At 36.8% G+C, this 25,648-nt stretch overlaps 2 protein-coding genes across 4 annotated transcripts in view; one reads left to right on the plus strand and one right to left on the minus strand.

Annotated features, from left to right (window-relative positions):
- Positions 1 to 1,976: 1,976 nt before the first annotated feature.
- Positions 1,977 to 20,254, plus strand: atic (5-aminoimidazole-4-carboxamide ribonucleotide formyltransferase/IMP cyclohydrolase). 2 transcript variants are annotated; one of them, NM_001082796.2, is given in 15 exon segments: positions 1,977 to 2,036; positions 3,196 to 3,322; positions 5,981 to 6,124; positions 6,507 to 6,595; positions 8,425 to 8,576; positions 11,294 to 11,450; positions 11,520 to 11,645; positions 13,417 to 13,524; positions 13,644 to 13,729; positions 14,599 to 14,688; positions 15,133 to 15,258; positions 16,686 to 16,778; positions 16,859 to 17,041; positions 18,119 to 18,274; positions 19,529 to 19,789. In NM_001082796.2, coding segments are annotated over 15 exon segments (1,773 nt in total). In that variant the 5' UTR covers positions 1,977 to 2,020; the 3' UTR covers positions 19,649 to 19,789.
- Positions 20,252 to 25,648, minus strand: part of fn1b (fibronectin 1b) — a 38,938-nt gene continuing 33,541 nt past the window's right edge. The window contains exons 40-45 of one of the 2 annotated variants that reach the window (XM_005160284.5): positions 25,456 to 25,594; positions 25,212 to 25,373; positions 23,548 to 23,673; positions 23,356 to 23,462; positions 22,955 to 23,044; positions 20,252 to 21,260 (exon numbers count right to left, since the gene is read on the minus strand). In XM_005160284.5, the coding sequence (XP_005160341.1) occupies positions 21,183 to 21,260; positions 22,955 to 23,044; positions 23,356 to 23,462; positions 23,548 to 23,673; positions 25,212 to 25,373; positions 25,456 to 25,594 (702 nt within the window). In that variant the 3' untranslated portion in view covers positions 20,252 to 21,182. 2 annotated transcript variants of the gene reach the window in all.

Genomic DNA, 25,648 nt, shown 5'->3' on the forward strand with positions numbered 1-25,648 from the left:
GCTGGTTGACTAGCCTGGTTTTAAAGGGGTTTTGGCCATTTGGTTTCCAGCCTTTTCCAGCTTGGTCTTAGCTGGTCAGGCTGGGAGATGACCAGCTAAAACCAGCTTGACCAGGCTAGGAGTCCAGCCAAAACCAGCTATGTCCAGCTTAAACCAGGCAGGTCAAGCTGGTTTTAGCTGGTCATTTTCCAGCCTGACCAGCTAAGACCAGGCTGGAAATGGCCAAAACCCCTCTAAAACCAGGCTGGTCAACCAGCTAAAACCAGCCAAACAGCCTAGGCAGGTTTAAGTTGGATTTATTGTAATGGGAATTATATAATAATAATAATAATAATAATTTGTGTTTGTTTCTTTCTTCTAACATTTTATCACTTAATTAAATATTCATTCATTCATTTTCCTTCAGCTTAGTTCCTTATTCATCTGGGGTCGCCACAGCAGAATGAACCACCAACTTATCCAGCACATTATTTACGCAGCGGATGCCCTTCCAGCTGCAACCCAGTACTGGAAACCATCCATACACACTCATACACACACTCATACGACCAATTTAGTTTATTATATTCACCTATAGCGCATGTGTTTGGACTGGGGGGAACCCGGAGCACCCACCAACACGGAGAAAGCATGTAAACTCCACACAGAAATGCTAACTGAGACGGGACTCGAACTGGCGAGCTTCTTGCTATGAGGCGATAGTGCTAACCACTGAGCTAATATGAAATGTAGACCTACTGTTATATATTTTGGCTAGGTTTATCAATATTTAAATATTGATGTCAGTCTTTTTTAGAACTTCTAATGTTCTGCTGATCTCAAAGAAGACGCAAAGAGGACAAAGCGAGGAGCTTCTGAAGGCATTGGGAGTTCATGTTGTGAAAATGCAAGGTGTGCGACAGGCGCCATCTTTCGGTGTGTTTGCAAAGGTAAATGACAACTTTCATTGATATATTTCTGTGGTATCTGTTTGAACATGCATCATGACTCCTATCTTTTATGTTTCGGTACGTAACTGCAACAGTGTATTTTTAATAAAGTGTGAATAATATTAAAAATAGCCTATTTAAATATATGAAGAGTAATAAGAGACCAGTTGAAAATTCTCGCTTTGATTTTCCTGGGTTTGTTAGGTGTGGGTTTGATTAAAATGTTATTTTATAATTTAATAATTATTTTAATAACTTTTATTTAAGGCAACACGGTACCTTAGTGGTTAGCACGGTCGCCTCACAGCAAGAAGGTCGCTGGTTCGAGTCTTGGTTTTCATTTCTGTGTGGAGTTTGCATGTTCTCCCCGAGTTTGCGTGGGTTTCCGCCGGGTGCTCCGGTTCCGCCCACAGTCCCAAGACATGCACTATAGGTGAATTTAATAAACTAAATTGGCTGTATGTGTGTGAATGAGAGTGGGTGTTTCCCGATACCGGGTTGCGGCTGGTAGGGCATCTGCTGTGTAAAACAAATGCTGTATAAGTTGGCGGTTCCTGCCACTGTGGTGGCCTCTGATGAATAAAGAACAAAGAACTAAGACGAAGAAAAACGAATGAATGAATTTATACAATTATTATTTTAAACACTTAAAGCATTAATTTAAAAAAAATGATAGTGTCAGAATTTTCTTTATGAATATTAGGGTACTAATTATTGAACAGTTAAACCAATATTGGGTTTGTCTAAAAATATATATTATTTGTTATTTAATGAAAACAAAAATGCTCTTGATCGCATTTTTTATTTTAAATTAGCATTAAACATAATTACTACAAAAAAAAAAACACTTCAATGACTGAATTGTAAATCCAGATAAGTCTCTTAATCACTTTTCTATAGCTGGATACTTACGACAAAACTGATTTTAAACAAGTTTCCCTGAAGTGGGAGTGTCGTTTAATTAAAAAACTACAATTCCCATCATGCATCTACGCGGATAAAACTATTGCATCCACGTGTTTTGATTAACACCGCGCGCTTCACGAGACGCTCCAGCACAAATCTCTGATTTCCTCCGCTTTCTCTGCAGCATGGCATCTGAAATAGGTAATCGTATTACTTTTTAAACTTTCTGCGTGTTTTGCATATAAATCTAGTATGCTGTGTTTGTTTTGTGGGGTGATGTAGGACGATGATGACATGTTGCTTCGTCACAGACTTTACTAACATTACATAAACTTTATAGATGCATAGAAAAGAGTTTGTGTGCGGTACTTATTTACAAACTGACCTGATATCACCCTATTACTTTGATAGACAAACGTACCATGGTAAAACCATGCATTTGGCTCAAACATAATGCTTTATAGTTACAAAGTTCTACAGTATTGCGTTTATTTTGTTTATTTCGTCTTTTGATTATTTTGTCTACATAAACTTTATAGATGTAGAGAAAAGAGTTTGTGCATGATACCTATTCACATGCTGACCTGATATCCCACTATTAATTGTATAGACAAACGTACCATGGTAATACCCTGCATTTGGCTCAAGCATGTTGCATTATAGTCTTAAAATTAGGCTTATTTTTGTAAATAATAAGGTATATCAGTTACCAAATATGTAATTTTTGGTACAAGATATTAGGGTGTTCTTACAAATAGGTTGGACTATCATTCAAAAACATATTTATGAATTTCGAAATAAGGCCTGTTTGTTCATTTATTTATGCATTTATTTACTTTTCTAAGTTTTTTTTCTGACTTATTGACTCTCGTACTTATTTTTATTAATACATTTAATTTTCAGAAGACACCACATGAATGAGTCGGAGTTTATTCCCCTTATATTTTATCATATTTTCTTGAGTGTTATTTAAAAAGCACAACATTTAATATATTTTAGATTTTAAAACGCTTTCTATGTATGTAAAGTCACTTTTAGAAATTATATTTCACATGTACATTAAAAAACATGACGTGCTTATTTTACTGGGGCCGTCATATCAACACAGTAACTTTGCTGTCTGAAACCATCGCTGTGTAATTATTAAAACATCATTAACTGACTATAGTATTGTAGCCTGATCCAATCATTGTTTTACTTTGTGCCAAAAAACAAAAATGGATGTGGTTTAGTCATCATCACATGCAATTTGAACTACTCTCCATATTGCTTCATTTGTTGAAATGTCACATGCTTTGTCCTGAGCTTGGACAGTTTCTGGTTGTCTAATTGATTTGACTCATTGATTTTTCTCTTTCAGCATTGCTGAGCGTTTCGGATAAGACTGGACTGGTGGAGTTCGCCAGGCGTCTGGTGTCAGTGGGTCTGTCATTAGTGGCATCAGGAGGAACCGCCAAAACACTCAGAGATGCTGGACTTGCAGTCAGGTCACGCATCTCTTATTACTGCATGCCATTCAAATGTGTTTACAGTGCCATCGTTTGTTAAAAAAAACGAAATACTAAAAAGGCAGTATGTCCAGAAAAAGAAAACTGTGTCTTTTATAGAAATTTACATATTTATAAATTGTGCGAGGTGTCTGAGTGTTCTCAAGTCTAAAAAAGTTTTAAATTTCCAAAAACTAATCTTAAAAAGTCTTACATTACTGAAATATTGTGTTGTTTGAAAGTATTTAAGACTTGCATGTCTTCGTTTTCCTTTATCTACGTAAAGCTATCCAATTTGGCCAACATTCATCCTATCAACAACAACACTTTTGGTAAATCCTGTTAACAAAAGTTTTATTAAATGACTATTTGGGCTGCATGATATTGAAATAATCTGACATTGCGATATTTTGTTTTCCTGGTACATATGATATGAATAGTTTCAACTAGGGCTGGTTAGATAAACGGTATTATATTGAATCGCGATAATTTATGTCAATAACAATGATAAGCTCTGGACGTTTTTACTCTATATTGATCTAAGAGCCTGTCACACAGCAGAAATGTGCAACAACGGGAATCTAAAAGTCCGAAAATGTTATGCCATTTAATGGACGCACTGATTTTTATTTTTTTGTGGCTTCAGTCATTGTTGGGGCACCCTTTTTAAATCTGGTAGCATAAACAACTTAAATCGAAATATATATCGTTATCGTTCAATATGGAAAATAAACATCAACATTACATTTTCGTCATATCACCCAGCACTAGTTTCAACATATGGTGCTATTTGGAAAGAAATCATTTATTTAGATTAATTGGGGTGATTTTGTACGGGTGTAAATCATGTATATTAAAAAAAAAGTAACTGCAATACAGCAATGAAAAAAGTACAATAAACAGTACTTTATGGTCAAACAGTATTAAGATACAGAAACTATTAATTCAGTAAAAGTATTCTTCATTAAAGTTACAAATGTATTTATTTTGTGCCCAAATGTTTTAAACTCTGTTGAAATGCCTTTAAAACACATGCAAATGATTAAGTTTTACTCTGTTATGGTTATACTTCGCAATGACTCCACAAATTTCATGTATTCTTAATTGTTGATCAACTCTAATCCCAGCTCAACATTTCATATCTTGGGATGTGACTATTGCGGACATACGCATTGCGATATCGATGCAGAAACAATATATTGTGCAGGACTAGTCTTTTTTTTTATGGTTCAATTATCTTCCTTTAACATTTGTTTAAGCCTGATGACTACTAAAATATATATATTTTTAAAAACCTTCAAAAGTCTGAATTTGTATTCATAATGTCTTGAATTTGACTTGATGAAATCTGCGGAAACACTGCGGTAAATCAGGTTTTTTTTTTCACACTTTGGTTCTATTCACATCTTGGGATTTCCTTCCGGTATTTCCACCCACTTTTTACAGCAGTATCCCAAAATGCATTATTGGAAACATAACTGTTATAAGTTATGTAAAAGTTCAGTTTTGAGTATAATGTCACAAACTTTTATAAGTTTATGATAACTATTTGTGTTTAAATATTTCACGGCAATAAATGTAACCGAAATATGAGTTAATATTGTTAAATAGTATTACTATTTAATAGGGATGTAACGGTATCAAAATTTCATGATACGGTAATACCTCTGTATGAATGGCACGGCACGGTACGGTATTTATTGAATCATTTAAAGGAAAAACAAAACTATTGAAGAGACTCAAAAAAAGTGCTAGAATGTTCAGGTTCCTTAACACTGAACAGATCAATGACATACAAATTATCTATCTGTAAACTTTCAAACAGGAACGTAAATTATTCAATTTTAATAAAAAATATTAAACCAAGTAAAAAAAAAACACCACTCGAAAGGACAAGCCATGAGTGAGATAGAGGTCTCTTGGTGGTACAAGTCAGTGTCTCCATCAATCTGTGCAGTGTGCTGTGTTCTGCTGTCCCCTTGACTAAAAGAATCCCCATCATGTTAGTCGTATTCCCCGACTTGTATTTCAGCACAGTCTGGCAGTGCCTGCATACCCTTTTCTCTGTCACCTTTTCTTCTTGTTTCTTTTCAGAGAGAAACTGAAATGCTTCCACACATCTGATTTAAAACCCGCTTTAGGTTCGACCATTTTTAGCTCTTTTTCTTTGCCGCTACTAGCAGCATTCTGCATTACTGGATCTGTAGCGACAACAGACCGCAAAGGATGATGGCCACGCCTGGGCTGATGAAAATTGTAGTTTCCGCTACCTTCCATTCGCTCCATTCGCCTGAGCAAACTTTTCACCAAAAGACCTATGATTTTAGTGTAAATAGATGATTTTAGTGTAAATAGATTTAGATGTAAAGCACTTTGAATTGCCACTGTGTATGAAATGTGCTAAATAAATAAACTTGCCTTGCCTTGCTTTTCCTTTATCATAAAAATAGTCACAATTACGGTAATATTGAAAGAAATTGCTTTTGCGGTATGACGGTATTTACAATATTGTTACATCCCTACTATTTAATATAAGTGTTTTCCATTTCATTATATGTTATGGTACTATTTAATCCTTTGTTGCAAAGCTGAATTTTCAGCATCATTACTCCAGTCTATCACCATTGATTTTAATTAGATATCTGATTTCTGCTACAGGGATGTATCCGAGATCACTGGATTCCCTGAGATGCTCGGAGGCAGAGTTAAAACCCTTCATCCAGCTGTCCACGGTGGTATTTTGGCCAGACAAACTCCATCTGATAATGCTGATATGGAAAAACTTGGGTTTAGTCTTGTCAGGTAATGCTTTATGCTTTGGTTTCTAAATTGAGGTCATGTTATTTCACGAGTGATTGTCTTGTGACGGGATCTAATCAGATTTTGTGGTGCTAACATGCTCTCAATTGGTTTTTTGTTAGATGTACAGACTCTGCATTGGTAATCTATTGACTGATAATTAAAATAGTGCTGCTGTGCTGTGACCACATCCTCTTTGATCTCACTTTCTCAGCCAATCAGAATGAAGTTTGGTTTGCTGATAGTCACATGAGCACTGTGAACTATAGTAGTCTTTATGTAGTATTGCAAAGCTTGCAGTATAGATAATTTTATGTAAGTAGTAAGTTTAATTTGTACAGTTGCATCAGTAACAGTAAAGTATTTATTATTTCCGTTCTTCAAGAGTGGCCGTGTGCAACCTTTACCCGTTTGTGAAGACCGTTTCATCCCCTGGTGTGACTGTGGAAGACGCTGTTGAGCAGATTGACATCGGTCTGTATACTGTTAAATCTCCATACGGGTTTGATTAATGGTTCTGTCCTACTTTATATTAGGTGCCCTTAACTACTACGTGCTTGCATAAATATAAATATAGTGCATTTTCTATTCAGAAATTGTATTGCAGAACACTTCTGGTGCTCCTGAGATGGGATATTAGTGGGGTTGGGTATGGTGGTATGGATAGGTTTAAGGGTGGGTTAAGTTTTAAAGGATGATCAACTGTAATTACCAATGAAGAGTTCAGATGCTATAGCCTCTTTGTGCCATCTTATCTTAAATTTCCATCGTGACTTAGCATTGGGACCAATGGTTCAGAAATGACCTGTAATTTAATATTTAACAAGATTAATGTTTAAGATATAGTAATTAATTTCTTTAAATGTTTTAGTAATATCTTGTGTATTACACTTTGTTTTAATGTACATGTTATAGTGTAATTGTGCGTTTAGGTATAAAAATCCATGTAATTATTCAGTTAAAAATGATTAGGTATAGGTAGGGCCAGACGGAATCTACCGACATTTTTTGCTATTTCTGCAAAGAATTTTGGTAAAAATCTGCGGATTTCTGCAGAATTATTTTGGGAGTATCATAACTAAAACCTTAATATGTGAAATAAAAAATGTCTTTAACTTTTATTTCATGTTTAAAATGCAAATTCAAATAGGTTCACTTTATTTGGTAAACAAAGCAAGTCTCTCATATAATATATCTAGTAAGACAGAAAATATTACTGCACAAACTGCATTGTATATAAATCAGATGAACATTTTCATATAAGTCAATAATATTACTGAAATTAATAAAAAAAAACTGAATAAATATAGATTTACACACATTTACTCAACAGAATTAATGATGGGCTGAAAATCTGCGGAAATCTGTGGAATTCTGCGCGCGCAGATTCCGGGTGGGCCTACAGGATTAGAGTTTGGTTTAAGGTTATTCCATTTAATTATTACAATTTTACTGTGACTACTATATTAATTGCAAGGACACTGTAAAACAAAGCAAATTTCTATTTATGCTCAAACTCAAGACAACAATCTGAGACAAGCCATCTTTGTAGGGTTTTTTGTATATCATGCTGTTTTTTTACTGCATGTTTCAATTGTAGTTCAATTAATTATTTATTATAATATTCAATAAATGTTAAGCTCGTTTTATTTGGGATTTATTTAGTTAATGATTAAAAAAGTGCAAAAAATCATTAATTGTGTTTCTAAACAGCATCATTTTCATTGGAGAAAGATTTGGTTTTAAATCTAAATAAATTTCCATTTAAAGTCCGCTTGAACTGGAAGCTGTGACTGTTTTTCTTGTGTATTGTGATTCAGTTTCTAGAGAAACAGATTATTAAATGAAGAAAACAGAGGGCGTGGCCTGTTAATTTATTTTTTTGCTGCGAGCTGATTGAATGTAGTAAAGTAGGCATGTCATTCAGAAACATCACGATAAGAGTTTCGGGTTTCGAGTTACAAGCTAACAGACACCTCCCCCTCGACATTTCTGTTTGTTGTCAAAACAGTTGGAGGGGTGTGGTTAAGTTTTTTAGCCACACCCAATACCTTAGACTAACCTATTCTGAAAACAAACAGGAAGTACATTTTCAGATTTTGATTTTAGATTACAAGGGCAAAGTATTTTTTTTTCTCCTTAATGACACGCACAATTGAAATGTTCACCGCAAAACTAGCATTGTGAGCTCACAAAATCATATGGTTAGTTTTAATTTCATCTGTACTTCAAACATGTCTTGACTACCTTTGTGAGGTTCTCCAGTTGACATGTTTCACCATTATTCCCATAATCCTCTTTAGGTGGTGTTACGCTTCTTCGAGCGGCAGCTAAGAATCACGCTAGAGTCACCGTCGTCTGCGATCCATCCGACTACAATGTTGTGGCCAAGGAAATGGAGACCTCTGAAATCCACGACACCACAATGGAAACCCGCAAAACTCTCGCGCTCAAGGTAAACGCGTGGGGATTATTGACCCACTAACCTTTGTGCACATGTGAAACTCTTTGATCCAAAGGCGAGTTTAATAAGTGAGGCAAGCGGCCGCTTGGGGCCAAATTTCTCAAGAAATTTGGAGTTCCCTAATAAATAGCTAGAAGTATACATTTTATTTTATAAATAAATAAATGAATATGAATAAACCAACATTGTTTCCTCATATTTAGTAAAGTCTGGGGTCTAATAAAATAATTTATCATAATTATTACATCTGTGCAAATTTGTCCCCCACCTCTGAATAATGGAGCAGTTCAGCAGTCAAATTAGATGAAGATTTAGTTTTAAAAACGAAATGATTTATTTGTTGTTTTTAGTTGTTTTCATTTGTATTTTTTTGTAAATGTACGAAAAAGTTATACAAGAAAAAGTCAGCGAAAGAAACTAATAAATACAAAGGGTGTAGATTAGGACTTTCAGGCCATTTGGCTGGAATTGCTTAGGGCCCCAAAATCATCTGATGTGAGCTGAATGCAGTAAATACTTTTATTTTAGGCCTCTTAACATAAAATTCAGGAGACATTCAGAGATTGAGAGAGTTTCTTCAGATGCATAGCCACGCATGAGCATATCCTGCATTACTGAGTTCTGAGTTTTGTGGTAAACCATGTTCAGACTTGCTCAAAGGTTTGCTGTTAGCATTGAGCAATAGGTTCATTCACGTCTGCTTCATGCGTCTGAATGTGATTGCGTTCATTGATTCGCATGTTTAACTGTCTTGATAAACTCCTGACTGCGATTTCTGCAAGAATTTCTGCTGTTGCAACGGCATGTCTCAAATATTTGCTGTAGAGAAAGGCGGCTGCAGTCAAAGTTCAGGCTTTGGAGCATTGATTGTTACACAGCTGATGTCCTTCCAGCTGCAACGTAGTACTGGAAAACACTCATACACTCTCATTCACACTTATACACTACGGCCAATTTTAGTTTATTCAATTCACCTATAGCGCAAGAAAACCCAGGCCAACATGTGGAGAACATGCAAACATGCAGAAGTGCCAACTGACCCAACCGGGACTCAAACCAGCGACCTTAGCAAGAAACATTTGAAGATGTTATTAATGCTAACGATTGCGCTTTTAACATTTTATTCAGGATTCATGTCATGAATATAGAGGGCTCTATTTTGACGGTCCATGCGCAAAATGGAAAGCGCAGGGCGCAAACGCTTTCAGGGCGTGACAGAATCTATACTTGCTAACTTAAGGACGGGAAAATCCGCTTTGCGCCGTGGCGCATGGTCTAAAAGGGTTGAGTTTATTTTCTTGATGAGTTATAGGTGTGTTTTGAGAATAAACCAATCAGAGTCTCATCTCCCATTCCCTTTAAGAGCCCCCTTTGTTGCGCCATAAGAGCATTTGCTGTTTACAGGACGTAAAGTAAGTGGAAGTGGAAAAACTGAGCATTTCACTAGCAAACAGTTAACAGTTTTTTTTAAACAAAACAGTTAAACAGAGCATCTACTGCTGAGAATGAGAGATAATCAATCTACTTTCACTTTCGCTCTCTTGGATAAGGAAACCTTTATGCACAGGCATCAATTAGTCTATAAATAATTAATTTAGTTTGTTAAGCGCAAAGATTTGTTTCAAAACTATTTCTTAATTCAGTTCTAATATCCAGCAAACGAATAAATAACCAATAATAGCGAAGTATGTTTAAAAAAAACTGAGTTATATCCTAAAACACATGCAGTGCCCTATATGGTCTAAAACCTGCAGTAGGGCAAATCTAAGCTTGTTTTTAATAAAACAAATATAAATATGCATAAATAATACTGCTAAAAATAATAACATTATACAGATGAAGGCATAAAAGCAATGGTTTTTCATATTTATGTAGGCTAGAAAATAAGGTTTTGTAATATTTTAATCCTTTACATTTATATCCTATATATGTTATTATTATTATTATTATTATTATTATTATTATTATATCCTATATATATATTCTTCATATTTAAATTTTTCATATGTAAAGATATTTGCTTATTTTGTGTGTAGGCTATTAAGCAGTGTGTAAGCGAGGCGCAACTCTGCGCTGGAGTTTAGACCGGGTTTGTTTTGGTCTAATGAAAAATCCATTATAGTTTCTTAAAATAGCGACGCGCCAGCAGTCCGCCTCAGAACGCCTTTCTTTTTTGACCAGAACGCCTATGGGCGCACATATGAGCGCAAGTGCATTTGCTATTTAAAGAGCGTGGCGCAACGCCTCAAAACGACTTTTGCGCCAAGCTGAAACAAGCAAACAAGTATTGCGCCGCGCGTTGCGCCACACTGCGCCGGGTGTATGATGGGGCCCTAAGTGTTTCTCTTCTTTGTATTAGTCACCCGTCTCTCTAGACCAGTGTTTCCCAACCCTGTTCCTGAAGGCACACCAACAGTACACATCTTCAACCTCTTCCTTATCAAACACTCCGGAATCAACTCATCAGAACATTAGAAGAGTCTCCAAAACCGGAAGTTAATGGGTCAGATGAGGATGACATCCAAAATTTGTACTGTTGGTGTGTCTCCAGGAACAGGGTTGGGGAAATACTACTCTAGACATCCACTGTATCGTCATTAGTGAACTCATTTATTGTTTTATTTTTATTTATTTAGAGCTCTAAATTCAGTCCAGTTACTTATAAATAATTTTTTTTAGTGTATGAATTTGTATTTGTAATTCGTCAGGCCTTCACGCACACCGCTCAGTACGACGAGGCCATCTCTGATTACTTCAGACGTGAATACAGTCGAGGAGTTTCCCAGCTTCCTCTGCGTTACGGGATGAACCCACATCAAGCACCAGCTCAGCTCTACACTACACGACCAGCACTTCCGCTCACAGGTAAATATGGCCACACATCAGAGAGCTATTCAACCATGAATGCCATATTAATTTGAATGTTTGTTTCAGTGCTGAATGGATCTCCTGGCTTCATTAATCTGTGTGATGCTCTGAACGCCTGGCAGCTGGTCAGAGAGTTGAGGAAGGCTCTCGGTTTGCCAGCCGCCACTTCATTTAAACACGTCAGTCCTGCAGGTATGAACACAAACATGCTCCAAGGATCATCATAAAGCCGCCTTTCCATTGCACACACATTTGGACACGACTGTCTGAATACGCCCTCTTGTGGCAGCCGCACAGTATTTTCAGTGTTGTCGTGCACCACGGGGGAGCTGATTCTCACGGTGTCCGAAATAAAGGAGGGCAAAAGCAAGAGCCTTTATTCTCTGTGCGTTTACATAGTTTAATGGATGAATGAATACTAGAAACTCATAGACCGCTAAAATATTGGAGGGAATGTGACGGCATTAAAAAAAATATATTTTTATTACTTTCTTACTTACATTTATGAACAGAAAAGTTTTTTTTTTTTTAATATAGACTTTTTATAATTAAAAAAAATAACCAAATAAACTCCTATTTTTCATCTCGCGCGCACGGATCTGATTGGACAACACTGGAATACATCATATCCGGTCGGCAGGTCGCATACGGTCTAGTCGCACGAGTTCAAATATTTCAACGGATCCGCAGCTCAATTCAGATCCGAATTTTCCGCATACGGAGATGATCGGAACTCAATGCAGCTCCCGGACTGCTCTCCATTGAAAATAAATGACTTCCGATCTGTCGCTTGTCATTTGCCGTGTGAAAAGGAGGCTTTAGTGTTCATCCACATTAAGACTCTTTTTTTTTTTTATTTATTTATTTTTATTTTTTTGTATACATCCTTGCATTTGATTCTGGTTGCCGTCATAGATGTTTTCAATGTTTATCTGTTGATCTTTCTTAAAAACAGCCAGTGTCCGGGTGTCCATCCTAAATTGAAGCAAATCTTTCTCAAAAGTAGGTGAGAATTAAGTGCGTTTCCATCAAGTTGTTAGAGCAGCTTAGTGTAGAATTGGTAACCTAGCAACCAGCAGTAAACAAGGTAAGCATAATAGAAACAGCTGATTAGACATGTGGGTTTAATGTTCCCATTGTCAGATTATTTTGCAAATACATGTCCAATATGAGATACAAAGTCCCTTTAAGACAAGTAATTTAACTCGGTGGCCATCTTTGAAACTCGGGCAGTATGCTCAGGCATTCTGTCTGTATGGGAAAACATCAAATTCTCCAAAACTGTTTGTCAAGCTTTCGATGTCATGTCATTTTCATACGCTTATCCGGGGCCGGGTCGTGGGGGCAGCAGTCTCAGGAGAGAACTCCAGACTTCCTTCTCCCCAGACACTTCCTCCAGCTCCTCCCGGGGGATCCCGAGGTTCCCTGGCCAGCTGAGAGACACAGTCCCTCCAGCTTGTACTCATTCTGCCTCATGTTTCATGATACTTTGACGTAAAAATTAAAATTGCAAAAATAGCTTAGATATAGGTAGATGTAGGTACTTTTGCCATGTAGCTTTTAGCTTAGCTTGCTAAATTTCCAATAGGGTAGCTTTTAGTGTAGTTAAGCTACATTTTAAGTAGAGTAGCTAATAGCTTAGCTCACTACAGTTTAAGTAGCTTGCCCAACACTGCCTACAGGTAAGTGTGTTGAAGTAGGATTGAAACTGAACTGTGCAGAGCTGCGAGCCTAGGAACTGGCTTTGACCTCTGTGGCTTATACAGTGGGTCTGAATTGTCAAAATACATCTCCAAATACTTGCTTTGAAAAACTCAAAATAAAAAATGTGTATTTTTTGACGGACAAACGTTTTGGGGGTAAATGTGATTGACCAAAGGTGTGATTGCATTAAGTTTGGAATGTGCAGGCCTCAATTTATGTCTTGCAGAAAGTAAGACACTTCTGAAATAAATGCTTTCAGGAGCTGCTGTCGGCGTCCCGTTGAGTGAAGACGAGGCCAAAGTGTGTATGGTGAATGACATGCTGCAGGATCTCACTCCTCTCGCCACTGCGTACGCCAGAGCCAGAGGTCAAACATCGCTCCACACTTCATTTTCTGTGATTAGTACTGAGACATATCAATCAACAGGCATTACTCTTACTTTTTAGCATGTTTAGGCTTAAAAAAAACTGCATAATGTTTTGTAGGATCTGACAGAATGTCCTCTTTTGGAGACTTCATCGCTTTGTCTGATGTCTGTGATGTTCCCACTGCCAAGATCATCTCCAGAGAGGTCAGTTTACATTTAGGTCACATTGAAGAGTTCGTATTCTCATAAAGCAAGTGTCACTAAAATGAACAAATGCTTTAAAATCTGATTATAATGTAGCGTTAATCCAAACACAAAATAACTCTAAGTATCATTACATTAATAAACATTACAATATCAAGAGCAATATGAGACTAATGGGGCTTCAGCGTCATCGCTTGACAGATGGCGAGTCTGAAGTTGGGGCTGACGTGATCGTCATAGCAGCATCAGCCAATGAAATTAGTCCGCAATAGACCACTGTATGAGCTGGTGTATTTGCATACAGCGATCTGATTGGCTGACGCTTCCGTCGGCGATTGAAACGTTAAGTCCCAACTTCTGCAGCGAGCAACGTCTCTGAAGCAGCGCCGACAGATCCACAATGCAGTTCGGCAATGCCTGACGTCACCCATTCAAAGTGAATGGGAAGCGTTGAAGCTGACGCCTCGTGTGAATGGGGCGTAAGGATTTCTTTGGTCATAATGTAGACCTCAACCCTGTGGTCAGCGTATATTATTTAGATAGTTAAAAAATGTTTGTCATTGGTAATACTATATGGTATTGTACATTTTTAGCAAGTGACACCAAGAACACATTTTAGAATTTTTATTATGTATTGGCACTAAAAATTTTTTATTTTTTTTATTTATTTGTATATATATTATTCAAATGTTCATGAAAATTGCCTTGGTTGCTGACATGGTATTAAATAAATACATTGTATTATGGTATTGCATTTGAAGTTATTAATTTACATTTATATTTCTGACATTTACATTTCTTTATAAAAATCTTTTCTGAAGGTCAAAAGTTTAATAATTTTATGCAGCACTTTGCTCATTTTTCTGTAGGTGTCTGATGGTATTGTTGCTCCTGGTTATGAAGAGGATGCGCTGCGAATTCTGTCCAAAAAGAAGAATGGAAACTATTGTGTTCTTAAGGTTGGCGCATGCTTGTGGATTGATTGAAGAGATGGAGGATTTGATCTTTGTCTGAATGTTTATTTTGATCGCTGAGTTTTCAGTGTCAAATGATTGTTCAGATATTCTAATTTGCTGATTTGATTTTATAATTGATGTTGCAAACAGCTTTATTTTTGGTGAGTTCACATTTTTAAAATTGTAAAAGATAAAAGATTCTTTTTTTTAAAATAAAATGTTCAACAACAGAGTCTGTAATGTCAATTTAATGCAGTCTCTTCAAAATAAGTGTTACTAAATTTTAATGATGAGACTTTGAAACGTATAGATTAATATTATTATTATTTTTTCTTTTTTTTTCCCCTTTAAAGTCTCAGAATTATCCTGAAGTCCATGTCCTTAAACATGACTGTAACCCTTTGTGGTATTTATCCATTTAATTAATTAATTAATTAATTTTTTTAGATGGATCCTGAATATGAACCTGATGAGGAAGAGGTGAGGGTGCTGTTTGGTTTACATCTCAAACAGAAGAGGAATGGAGCAGTCATTGATAAAGAGCTCTTCAGCAACATTGTGTCAAAGGGAAAGGTAAGAAAAGCAACTACCAATGTTACATTTTCATTATAAAGTTTTCCTATGGTGTCCCCGCAAAAGTGTTTGTAGTTTGGGCTCAAAATACCTTAAAGATCACTTTATACCATGCTATAAATGACACTCTTTAGGTTGAAGATCACAATTTTTCGTTGTCTCTTTTAATGCAAACGAGCTACTGATCTGATAATATTTTTTCTTCTGGATAAATTCTTTTTTGTTTTATTTCAGTTAGAATAAAAGCAGTTAATTAATTTTTTTAAACACCATGTTAAAGACACAATTATTAGCCCCTTTAAGCTAAATATTTTTCAATAGTCTACAGAACAAACCATCGTTATACAATACCTTGCCTTATTACCCTAACCTGCCTAGTTACCCTAATTAACCAAGTTAAGCCTTTAAATGTGACTTTAAGCTGTATAGAAGTGTCTTGAAAAATATCTAGTCAAATATTATTTACTGTCATCATGGCAAAGATAAAATAAATCAGTTATTAGAGATGAATTATTAAAACTATTATGTTTAGAAATGTGTTGAGAAAATCTGCTTTCCATTAAATTGGGGAAAAATAAACAGGGGGTAATAATTCTGACTTCAAATGTAACTGGAAATAAATACATGAACCTATCAGTTTACAATATATTGATGCCCAATTTCTAGGCTTTATTGATGATAACTAAATGAGTTGAGTGGGCAAAATTAAAAAAAGTCAGTATTTTTAGTAAGTGTACTACTTTTCTGTTTGTATTCTTGCCATACTAAAAATCTAATTGTAGAGCAACCCAAGATCTGTTGCCATTTAATATTTAACTTTAATGGGTAGAACTGTCTGAGGTGTGAACAAAAGCAAGTGATGCATCATTTAGATTTAAAAAAAAAATTATTTAATAAATTTTAAATGGTTATAAAAATCTTTATAATAAATTATAAAAATAATTAAAAACAATTATCTTGAATGATATTAATGATATGACCTAGTTCCAGAAGCTTTCTACTTCTCTGTTTATCCGTCTGATTTAACTGTGTTTCTTCTGACCGCCCCCTGTCATTTAAAAGAATATCTCCATGGTGAACGAGTCAAGTATAAAAGCCTTGTCTGTTTCGTGAGGTGCGCGATGTGGCGCCAGGCGAAAGTATAAATCAGCTTTAAGATGTTTTTTTTTTTTTTCCCTGTAGTTCAATAGTGCATCTAAGCTGTCTTTAGTATAGTGCAATTTGAATACATTTATTTTACCACTAATTTTGTGTTCTTTTTGTCTTAAATTTAATACTTAATGGTCCTAAAAAGTCATCAATTTGACATTATAATATCTGCAGAAACCCTGGTTTAGTCACTGGGATTTGATTGGACTGTTGAAATACTCTTTTTGTGTTAATGTGAAGGATCTTCTAACACAGTTGATGTGATTTTTGTGTTAAAGCTCTCTGAGAGTGCTCTGCGAGACCTCATCGTTGCCTCCATCGCTGTAAAGTACACCCAGTCTAACTCTGTGTGTTATGCTAAGGATGGGCAGGTAAACAAAAGTTTATACATTTTATATATATAAAGGAAATTCAGTATAAAAATATTTGTTGTCTGGTGTGTGTTTGTTAGGTGATTGGCATCGGAGCTGGGCAGCAGTCTCGTATCCACTGCACCCGGCTGGCAGGAGACAAGGCTGATAACTGGTGGCTCAGGCACCATCCAGGAGTGCTCAGTATGAGGTTCCGCGGCGGAGTGAAGCGTGCAGAGATGGCTAATGCTATTGATCTGTATGTCAGCGGCACAGTTGGAGAGGTAGTCTATTTAAACATTGGTCATTTGTACTAGTCATACAGGGATATATTGAACTATTTAGCTGCTTCAGGATTGTCTACAACCATGCTTTCATAAGTAGCAACAAAAACTACAATGTCTAGACATGATGTAGACATTTTGTGAATGTAGTAAATTGTAACAGTTGTGGATCTATCTCTCAGAAACAGACGAGAAATGTGTGGATCATTTTCACCTCAAATGGAAAAAATAAATAAAACAAAAAATAAAAGTAGCAATGACAATTTGGGTGCAAGATGTGCTTAACCCTTACATCATTTACAAAAAATGTGTACAATTTTTGGATTCCACACTTATTTGGTCTTGAAGAACAGTTATTTTATAAAACCCAACATTTTCAACTAAATGCTTCGATGCAAATATTATGTTTACGAATATTACACTTTTAAAAATTATTATTAAATCCTTGAATAAAATTTATAAGGACCCTTAATTGTGAATTACCATTATTAATGCCATAATTAGCAATTAAATCTTTTTTTTTTTTTGTAACTGTAAATGTCTAAATTTATAAAGTATGCATTTCTTATTATTAAAAATATATAGGTGTTATTAAGTGTGTTATATGCATGCATTTATCAATAAAATATTACTTCACAGATAATTGAATAAAGTATATTTATTAACTAATGTTACTGCATAAAACCCCGGTCCAAATAATCCAAGCGCATTTATTTTTAAATCATCTTTACTGGTTAAAATAATATACATTATTAATTATAATAATATATAAGTACTGAGGATCTGAAAGTTTGTGCAAATTATTTTTTTTTGTTACTAAAATCACTACTAAAATACATAATGACAGTTAGGTTTATTACAATTTAATTTATTAAAATAAAAATTAAATTACAATTTTATTAATGATTTTGATAATTTTTTATTGTGTAAAACTTTGTTAGTCAACTTCTGAACTTTTGTTATTGATCCCAATTTTTAATTTAAGTTTGCGAGTCCTTTTTTTATTTATTTAATTTTTTTGCACCATTGTGTCCTTCTGATGATAAGCTAATAAATCTATATTTGTTTGTATGTTAGGGACCAGATAAAGAGGTCTGGAAGGGTCTTTTTGAGGAGGTTCCTGAGCCTCTGTCAGAGGTGGAGAAGAAGAATTGGATCAGTTCTCTGCAGGCTGTGGCCCTCAGCTCTGATGCTTTCTTCCCCTTTAGGGACAATGTTGACCGTGCCAAACAGGTAAAGACTTTTAAAGGGTCACCAAACTGTCATTACTTCTTATTCATGCATCTTATCCATGCTGTTTTATGCACACTGTTATCATTCCTTGTAGCATTAAAAAGGTTTGTTGTTCATTCTGTACATGTATTCTTAAAGGCATAGTACACCTGAACATAAAAAGTACTCTACTTACTCATTCTCAGGTTGTTCCAAAGTTTCTATTGATCACAAAATAAGATATTTTGAAGAATGTTGGTAACTGGTATCCATTGACATCAATAGTTTAGAACAGGGGTTCTCAATCTCTGTCCTGAAGGTCCTTTGTCCTGCAGGTTTTAGCTCCAACCCCAATCAGACACACCTGGGCTAGCTAATCAAGCTCTTACTGAGCTTTCTAGAAACATCCTTGCAGGTGTGTTGAGGCAAGATGGAGCTAAAATCTGCAGGACACCGGACCTTCAGGACTGAGTTTAAGAACCACTGGTTTGGAATATAGCTATTTATGCTAGAGGTCCTGGGTTCAAATCCCGGACGAGCCCCCACTTTTTTTAAACCGAATGTGAAGCTAAATTTAATGATTGCTTTCGCTCTGATACTGTGTATCAGGACAGCTTATGAGATTTAGATTTTGGCATTGGTCCCACAAAATCAATAACTCAGGTGTTGAAAAAAGGTGCAGAGGGAGAAATAATTTGGTTCGGTTTACTGGCTAGTTGACAGACATGACTTGAACAGCAGTAGTTAACCACATCAGACTAGGCCAGATAAAATATCACAACTCGTAATTGTATGGTTTTCGAATACCCAGATGGCCAGAAAAGTGCATGGTCATGTGCTAGTTTTAGACGAGGGTTCCAACAATATAATACTATCGAAGTCAATGGCTACTGCAGGGACTGTCACAGGGTTCTATTCGGAAGGGCTCATCCCTATTCCCTAATCACTTTGAAGGGTTCTTCTGAAGGGATTAAGGAATAGGAAGGAACCTTTGCTAATTTAGAACTGTGTGTGAAACCAAAAGCTTCCCTGCTCCAAGGATCATGGCCTGAAGTGTACATTTATATTTTTCAAATGCTTTCATATCCTCGAAGGGGCTAGTTTTGAGCACTTTGTTTTAGAGCAACACTTCACTATGGCCATGTGGATGATTTTATTTTGTCACTCAGATGTGTCCTCTGGAGGGCGCTGTTTCCTATTAGAATACACATTTTAAGGTGAACTCTCCCTTTAAGATGAAAACACTGACTCTCTTCTGTGTGTGCTTGGTTTTAGAGCGGTGTGGAGTATATCGCTGCTCCGTCTGGCTCTACTGCTGATGAAGTGGTTGTCAAGGCCTGCAATGAGCTGGGAATTACCCTGGTACACACCAACATTCGTCTCTTCCATCACTGAAAATCACTACAAAACTTCAGCTGAATTCAGATATGCTACCACAAGTATACAGCTACTTCAGGCGTCTTTCTCTAGATGTGCATGCCCGCAGTGAGCTAGGAATTACCCTGCTAAACACCAACATCCGTCCCTTTCATCAGTGAAAAGCATCTTATAGAATACTAATACACAATATATCATACAAATATACAGCTACTGTAGGTGTTTTCTCTGTAGATGTACACTGGAGTTTCAAGTTGCTACCTAGGTTTCATGATTCAACACAGAGTAGTAGTAAATCTCTCTACTTTCCAGTGTTAAGTCTAATGTTTAACTCCGAGTACATGGCACCTAACAGATTTTAAACATAGTTACTGTGGGAATATTATTCATGCATGACTTTGTGATACTGATGCATTCAGAATAATGTAATCCACTCATTTTTCATTTTCATCTTAACATACTACTTAGCATTATTTCAGCCGTGTGGTCCCTGTTTAAGATGCAACTGGGGTTGGAAAATGGTATCTAATATGAAATGGTTTCCATACACTTCCTGAAACATTCCATTGTGCTGCCTTTAGCGTCTCGTGAGCATTGCAAAATAAAAAAACACAGCAAATGTAATATTTATTAAGGGTTTATTTCCATTTATTGATGTTTTTGCATGGTGTCATTTAGAACTTTGTTCCAAAACAATTTGATTTGAGCGAGATTTCATAAATACAACGTCATGAGTTTCGCAATATATCAATAATGGATTTAACAGTAGTTGAAAGCGGGTGTCGGCAGTAAAACAAGGACGGTCAAGTGAGACCAATAACATTCTATACAATCCAAACACTTCAGAATGAAGGGGATAAACATTCAAAGAGTTATGCAAATTGAAACAATCTGAAAACAGTGCTGACTGTCTAAATAACAGAGCCATGTTAGAAAAATGATCACAGACAATTTCAGATGTTTTGGTATCTTCGTGTACCCCAGTGGTGCTCTAACATTCTTCTAAAGCAGTGCTTTTATTCACTTATTTTAAAAGACTGTCTCACATTTGTCCATTCATAAAGGCTCGAATCCTCTGGAAATACTGCTATGGTAGTTTTTTTTTTTATTTTGGAAGGGTGGAGAGGGGTCTAATTTAGTTAAACTGGAAAGCTTTACATAAAAAACTATGTTTTAGCATGGAATGTGCTTATTCTCATTGTTGCAGTATCAAAAATGGGGGAAAAACAAGGGAGATTGCTTTAATATTGCAATTATTTGAACCTTTTTTCAATTTAAGGTATAACTCACGCTAGCAAACAAAAGTTTAATCCAATCAAACTTCTTAAAATAAAGAACAGCCAATTAAAAACTGTGAGTGAATGCAACTTTAGCATCAACACAGACTGGCTGTAAAGCAGCAGCTGGACGGCAGTAGAGATGTGGTAACAAACAGGGCGGCTTTAAGGCAGTATGTGATTAGTACATTTCCATATTACATCACATCTTTTATTACATGTCCCACATGAAACGACACATGAGGAGGGGCAGAACGTCACGGTCGGATGAAGTTTCACTCTTGGGTTTTGGGATTGACTACAGCATCTGCAAGAAGTTCTGGTCGGAGGCATTCGATGGGGCACTGAATATTCTGGAAGATAAAGCATGATGTTATGATGAAAGCCTGAAATATAGCTGCATGTGTATAACTGCGATCCAAATGGCACACTATACACTATGTTCTTAGTATATGTATGTAGTGTTGTGTTTTTTTACTAAACGTAAATTTTAATCTTTTCCCAGATGATGTTTGATGGTTATCAAATTAGTGAAATAAATGACCACTGTACCAAATAATACCTGCCATGACTATAACCACATCGGCCATCGGTAGGCGCTATAATCACTCGTAGATTTTTGCTTTTTAACATCTATTTTGTAAAATGCTTCCATAGTATCCTACTATCAACGAGCGTAGAATCACCAAGAGGTGACACTTTAGTGCGATTTGGGAAACAAATTGGCGGCAGCCATTTTGGAATGAAAATTCCAATAGAACAACAGCATATTATAAGTGTAAAATAAACTATTAAAAAATACGGATGATTGTGATAGTAAGTGTTGTATTGTCGTCTTTCAGGTTGTATCTTGGCTTAAATGCACTTTTTAAATAAATAAATAAACAAAGCAGCTGCTTGCCATCGCAACAGCAATAAGATCTAATGGACAGCCGATCGCTTTCACTCCAAAATGAACGGAATCTGGGGCTGTTGCTGTGCGCTGCTGTTGCAATGGAACGTTCTATTGAGTGTCGCCTTTTGGTGATTCTATGCTTTTTGATCCTACTATGGAAGTCTGTTGGTGGCAAATACCTGCGTTATTCAAAATATCATCTTTAGTGTACAACAGAAGAAACCCAAATAGGTTTTGACCAAGTGAAGGGTGAGAAAATGATGGCAGAATTAGCATTTTTAGATAAACTATCCCTTTAAGGACTTGCGAAGCTATTAATAAAGGTTATAGTGTTATAGTTCCCCTTTTAGAAACTATATGCAATAGAGAACGGGACGGTGTCATTACAGCGCAAATCTTTTTGGGTATTTAGGACAAGAGAGGCTGAATCCCATTGAGCTCTATTGATTTATTGTATCACACATACACTAATCAGCAATAAACTGTAAGCAGTTGCGCTACAAATACTGAAGTCAACTCTGAAACGAGTTGCAGCCGCTCATTCATACCCTGTCAGTTTGTATAGGTACTTGTTTGACCATTCTTTTTGTCAGTGTTTGTGAGATGTTTTTAAAAGATATTACCCAGCTAACATCTTTTGTGTTTGATAGACGACTAATAGACATCTGAACGTAGGCAGCTTGGTTAAAACAAGGCTAAACTTAGGCTGTGAAAATCTAAGAATCTAAGAATAAGCCTAGACAAATAGACTGTCAAATAGACAGATTAGATGGAGTTTACACGTGTAGTCATTCATTTCTGTTTATTTGCTGACTAGTCTAATTTTGGTCTATTCTTAGACGTCTATTAGATTTTCACTGACAGTCCAAATTTAGCCTTCTTTTAGCCAAGATGACTATGTTTAGACGTCTATTAGACATCTTTTTAAAACAGAAACTGCTTGCTGGGTACTATAAAACGGTTGTTTTTTTTCGGTTATTATTTCTATTGGTTTGCATTGTGCACAGCTACATTTGTCCTCAAGTATTGCTGACTGCAACTTAGCATGAAGTAGATTCCTGAGCTCATAGTGAGTGCATAGATGTGTCATGATAACTTTGTATTTGAATGTGTATGGCCATTTGAAATGCTTGAATGAACACAGATACTCACCACCCTTTGGCCGTTGTTAAGGCGCACAGGCCTAAGCAAGTCAGCATTTATCTCAGCACCTGGCCTTCTGCAGTTCTCACATCGCCAACCCTGAGAAGCAGCACATTTAATTTCAGAGCCATGTTTTAAACACACTCTTTGATTTGTCAATTAAAATATAATCTTTCTGTGTATATCGGGCATATGCAAACTCGGTCCTGGAGGGCCGGTGTTTTGCAAAGTTTAGTTCCATCCCTGATCAGACACACCGGGGCTAGCTGATCAAGCTCTTACTAGGCTTTCTAGAAACATCCTTGCAGGTGTGTTGAGGCAAGTTGGAGTTAAAATCTGCAGGACACCGGCCCTCCAGGACTGAGTTTGGACACCCCTGGTGTATATGGACATAAGTTGCTTGTTTATACCTGTTGTCCTCCATAGCATGTGCAAGTGCAGATGGCCCCCAAGTATTCTTTCTGCCACTGGTTTCCAATCTGGTACATCTTTCCATCATCGTAACATATGGAGTCATCTACACCGAAATGGAAACATTTACATCCAGATCTTGGAAGTGACCAAACCTGACCTTAGAGTGTCTGTTTAGAGGAAGAACTCACGTGGTTCACACTTGAACTCTCCTTTGCCATTGCCCAAGCAAGTGCAACTCATCAAGTGACCGTTTTCTGCCCGACGCTCCCACTTTTCGCCAATGCGGTAGTTATTTCCGCTGTCGTGACACCATTCTGAAAAGATGCAGGAAGCATTATAAAAACTGCCTACAGAGCAAAAAACACTATTGTACCTTTAAAGTACTTGTGAAATCAAACACAACATTTCATACTTTGAAGATTTGAATATCGAAAGCTTGCAGTTTGTAATTTTTCAGGTAAGTAGATCAATGATCAATCACCTCATACTTCAGTTTCTTATAAAATTTTCTGACCAATCAAATGATCTAAACCAGGGGTGCCCAAACTCATTCCTGGGGAGCGGTGTCCTGCAGATTTTAGAGAACTTGAAAAGCTAGCTCAGGTGTGTCTAATTGGGGTTGGAGCTAAACTCACCAGGGGCCTCATGTATCAACGCTGCGTACGCACAAAAACTTTGCGTACGCCAGGTTTCACGCTCAGAATCGCTCACGTTTGGATTTACTAACGATGAACTGAACGTGGGAATGTGCGCAGCTCCACGGCAGCTTTATGGCTGGCGTACGCACATTTTTTGTGCGTGTCTGTTTTATTTCCATTGGCGACTCCTAGAGGCAGTTGTGTTAAAATGCACTCTACAACGTGTCTGAGCCTTGCAGTGGCAGCTGTATGAGACGGGTTCATCTAGCAGGTATATAAGATTTCCATACCGTATAGTTGACCAGCCAAACATTAAAGCGCAATTTGCAGCGGTCGCCTGTTTTCCCATTGTAATGGGAGCGATCTACCGCATGCACATTGCTATAAAGACACTATCTGAAGATGAATTTGCAAGCGTGAATCAGAAACATTTCCATTCAATAAATGTGCCAATAAAATATGATGCACAGACTTATTAATGATTCCTACTTGTCTATCTCGTGATAAATAGTTGGCAAAATCTGATATGCAGCGGGGGAAAAAAACAAGAAAGAGTTCATCAGATGCTGGATTCGCACTTAGATAGTTAAAGTGGATACAACATTTTACACCTATAAATCACACTATTTCTCTTTTAACTCCACAGTGCAATGTTCAGACCCAACTGTGTTAACCGCATCAGCTAAACTCTCCCCACTCTATTTTTTTCTTTTGTTATTAATTCCGGAGGACAAAATTGCAAATAACACCGTTTTTCTCCGGTCTACCTCCGAAAGCAGCACCTTCAATTCACATTCTGTTCAAAGTTTCTCTTATTGCTTGCTTTTGCATTTGCTTTTTCATTGGGCTTTGCCAAAGTAGAGTCATTCATACGGGGGAGGAGGCAGGGAGGGGTTTTATGCTCGTGCATGTTGCGCTTAGTTTCACGTTCATTCAGATGTACAAAGAATATGCGTGGGATTTGGCGTACGCAGTGTTTCATACATCTGAATTTTTTTCTGCGTTCGCACATTTACAGTAAATGTGCGTACGCAAGGTTTTAGTATGATTTCCACGCAAGCTTTCGTACATGAGGCCCCAGGATACTGGGCCTTCAGGACAGAGTTTGGACACCCCTGCTCTAAACACTGGCTGTTTTTTTTTTTTTTAAAGGGGAGGAGCTCCTTTGAAATGTACATTTCAATGAGCTTCACGGGACCTTTAAAATAACTTACTGGAAGAGTCACATCTGAAATGTCCACTTCCCAATCCAAGACATCTACACCAGAGTTTAAAGCCTGTATCAGACATGCGCTCCCATTCCGCTCCGACATCGTGGTGAGTGGCCGTGAAAGTGTCATAACACGAGTCCTTGCTGGATGTAGCATCTCCTGGAACTGTTGGGTTGAAGGGAACAATGTCGGCATCAGATATGTATGCATATTAAGCTTTCATCAAAGCTTGAATTTCCTTTTTTACCTGTATTTCCAGCAGTGACGACTTCCTCTAGGATTTTGTGCTTGAGGGCTCCTTTCAAGGCCTCCACAATGACATTATAGGACGCACCAGAGGTGAGACCAATAAGAGTGGCAGTTGTGGATGTTCCTGGGACACGCATCTGCAAAACAAGCAATTGTGAGTTTTAAAAGCAAGGGTAAGATGATTAAGAAAT

The sequence above is a fragment of the Danio rerio genome, chromosome 1 (genome assembly GCF_049306965.1).
Source record: "Danio rerio strain Tuebingen ecotype United States chromosome 1, GRCz12tu, whole genome shotgun sequence".
Lineage (NCBI taxonomy): Eukaryota > Metazoa > Chordata > Actinopteri > Cypriniformes > Danionidae > Danio > Danio rerio.

Bases quoted from the DNA above. Each gene is read 5' to 3' on its own strand.
- atic (XM_073951853.1), top strand. From the start codon at position 13,407: ATGCTTTCAGGAGCTGCTGTCGGCGTCCCGTTGAGTGAAGACGAGGCC. The intron at 14,689-15,132 runs GTTGGCGCATGC...TAATTTTTTTAG, and splicing joins GAAACTATTGTGTTCTTAAG to ATGGATCCTGAATATGAACC. The intron at 18,275-19,528 runs GTAAAGACTTTT...GCTTGGTTTTAG, and splicing joins ATGTTGACCGTGCCAAACAG to AGCGGTGTGGAGTATATCGC.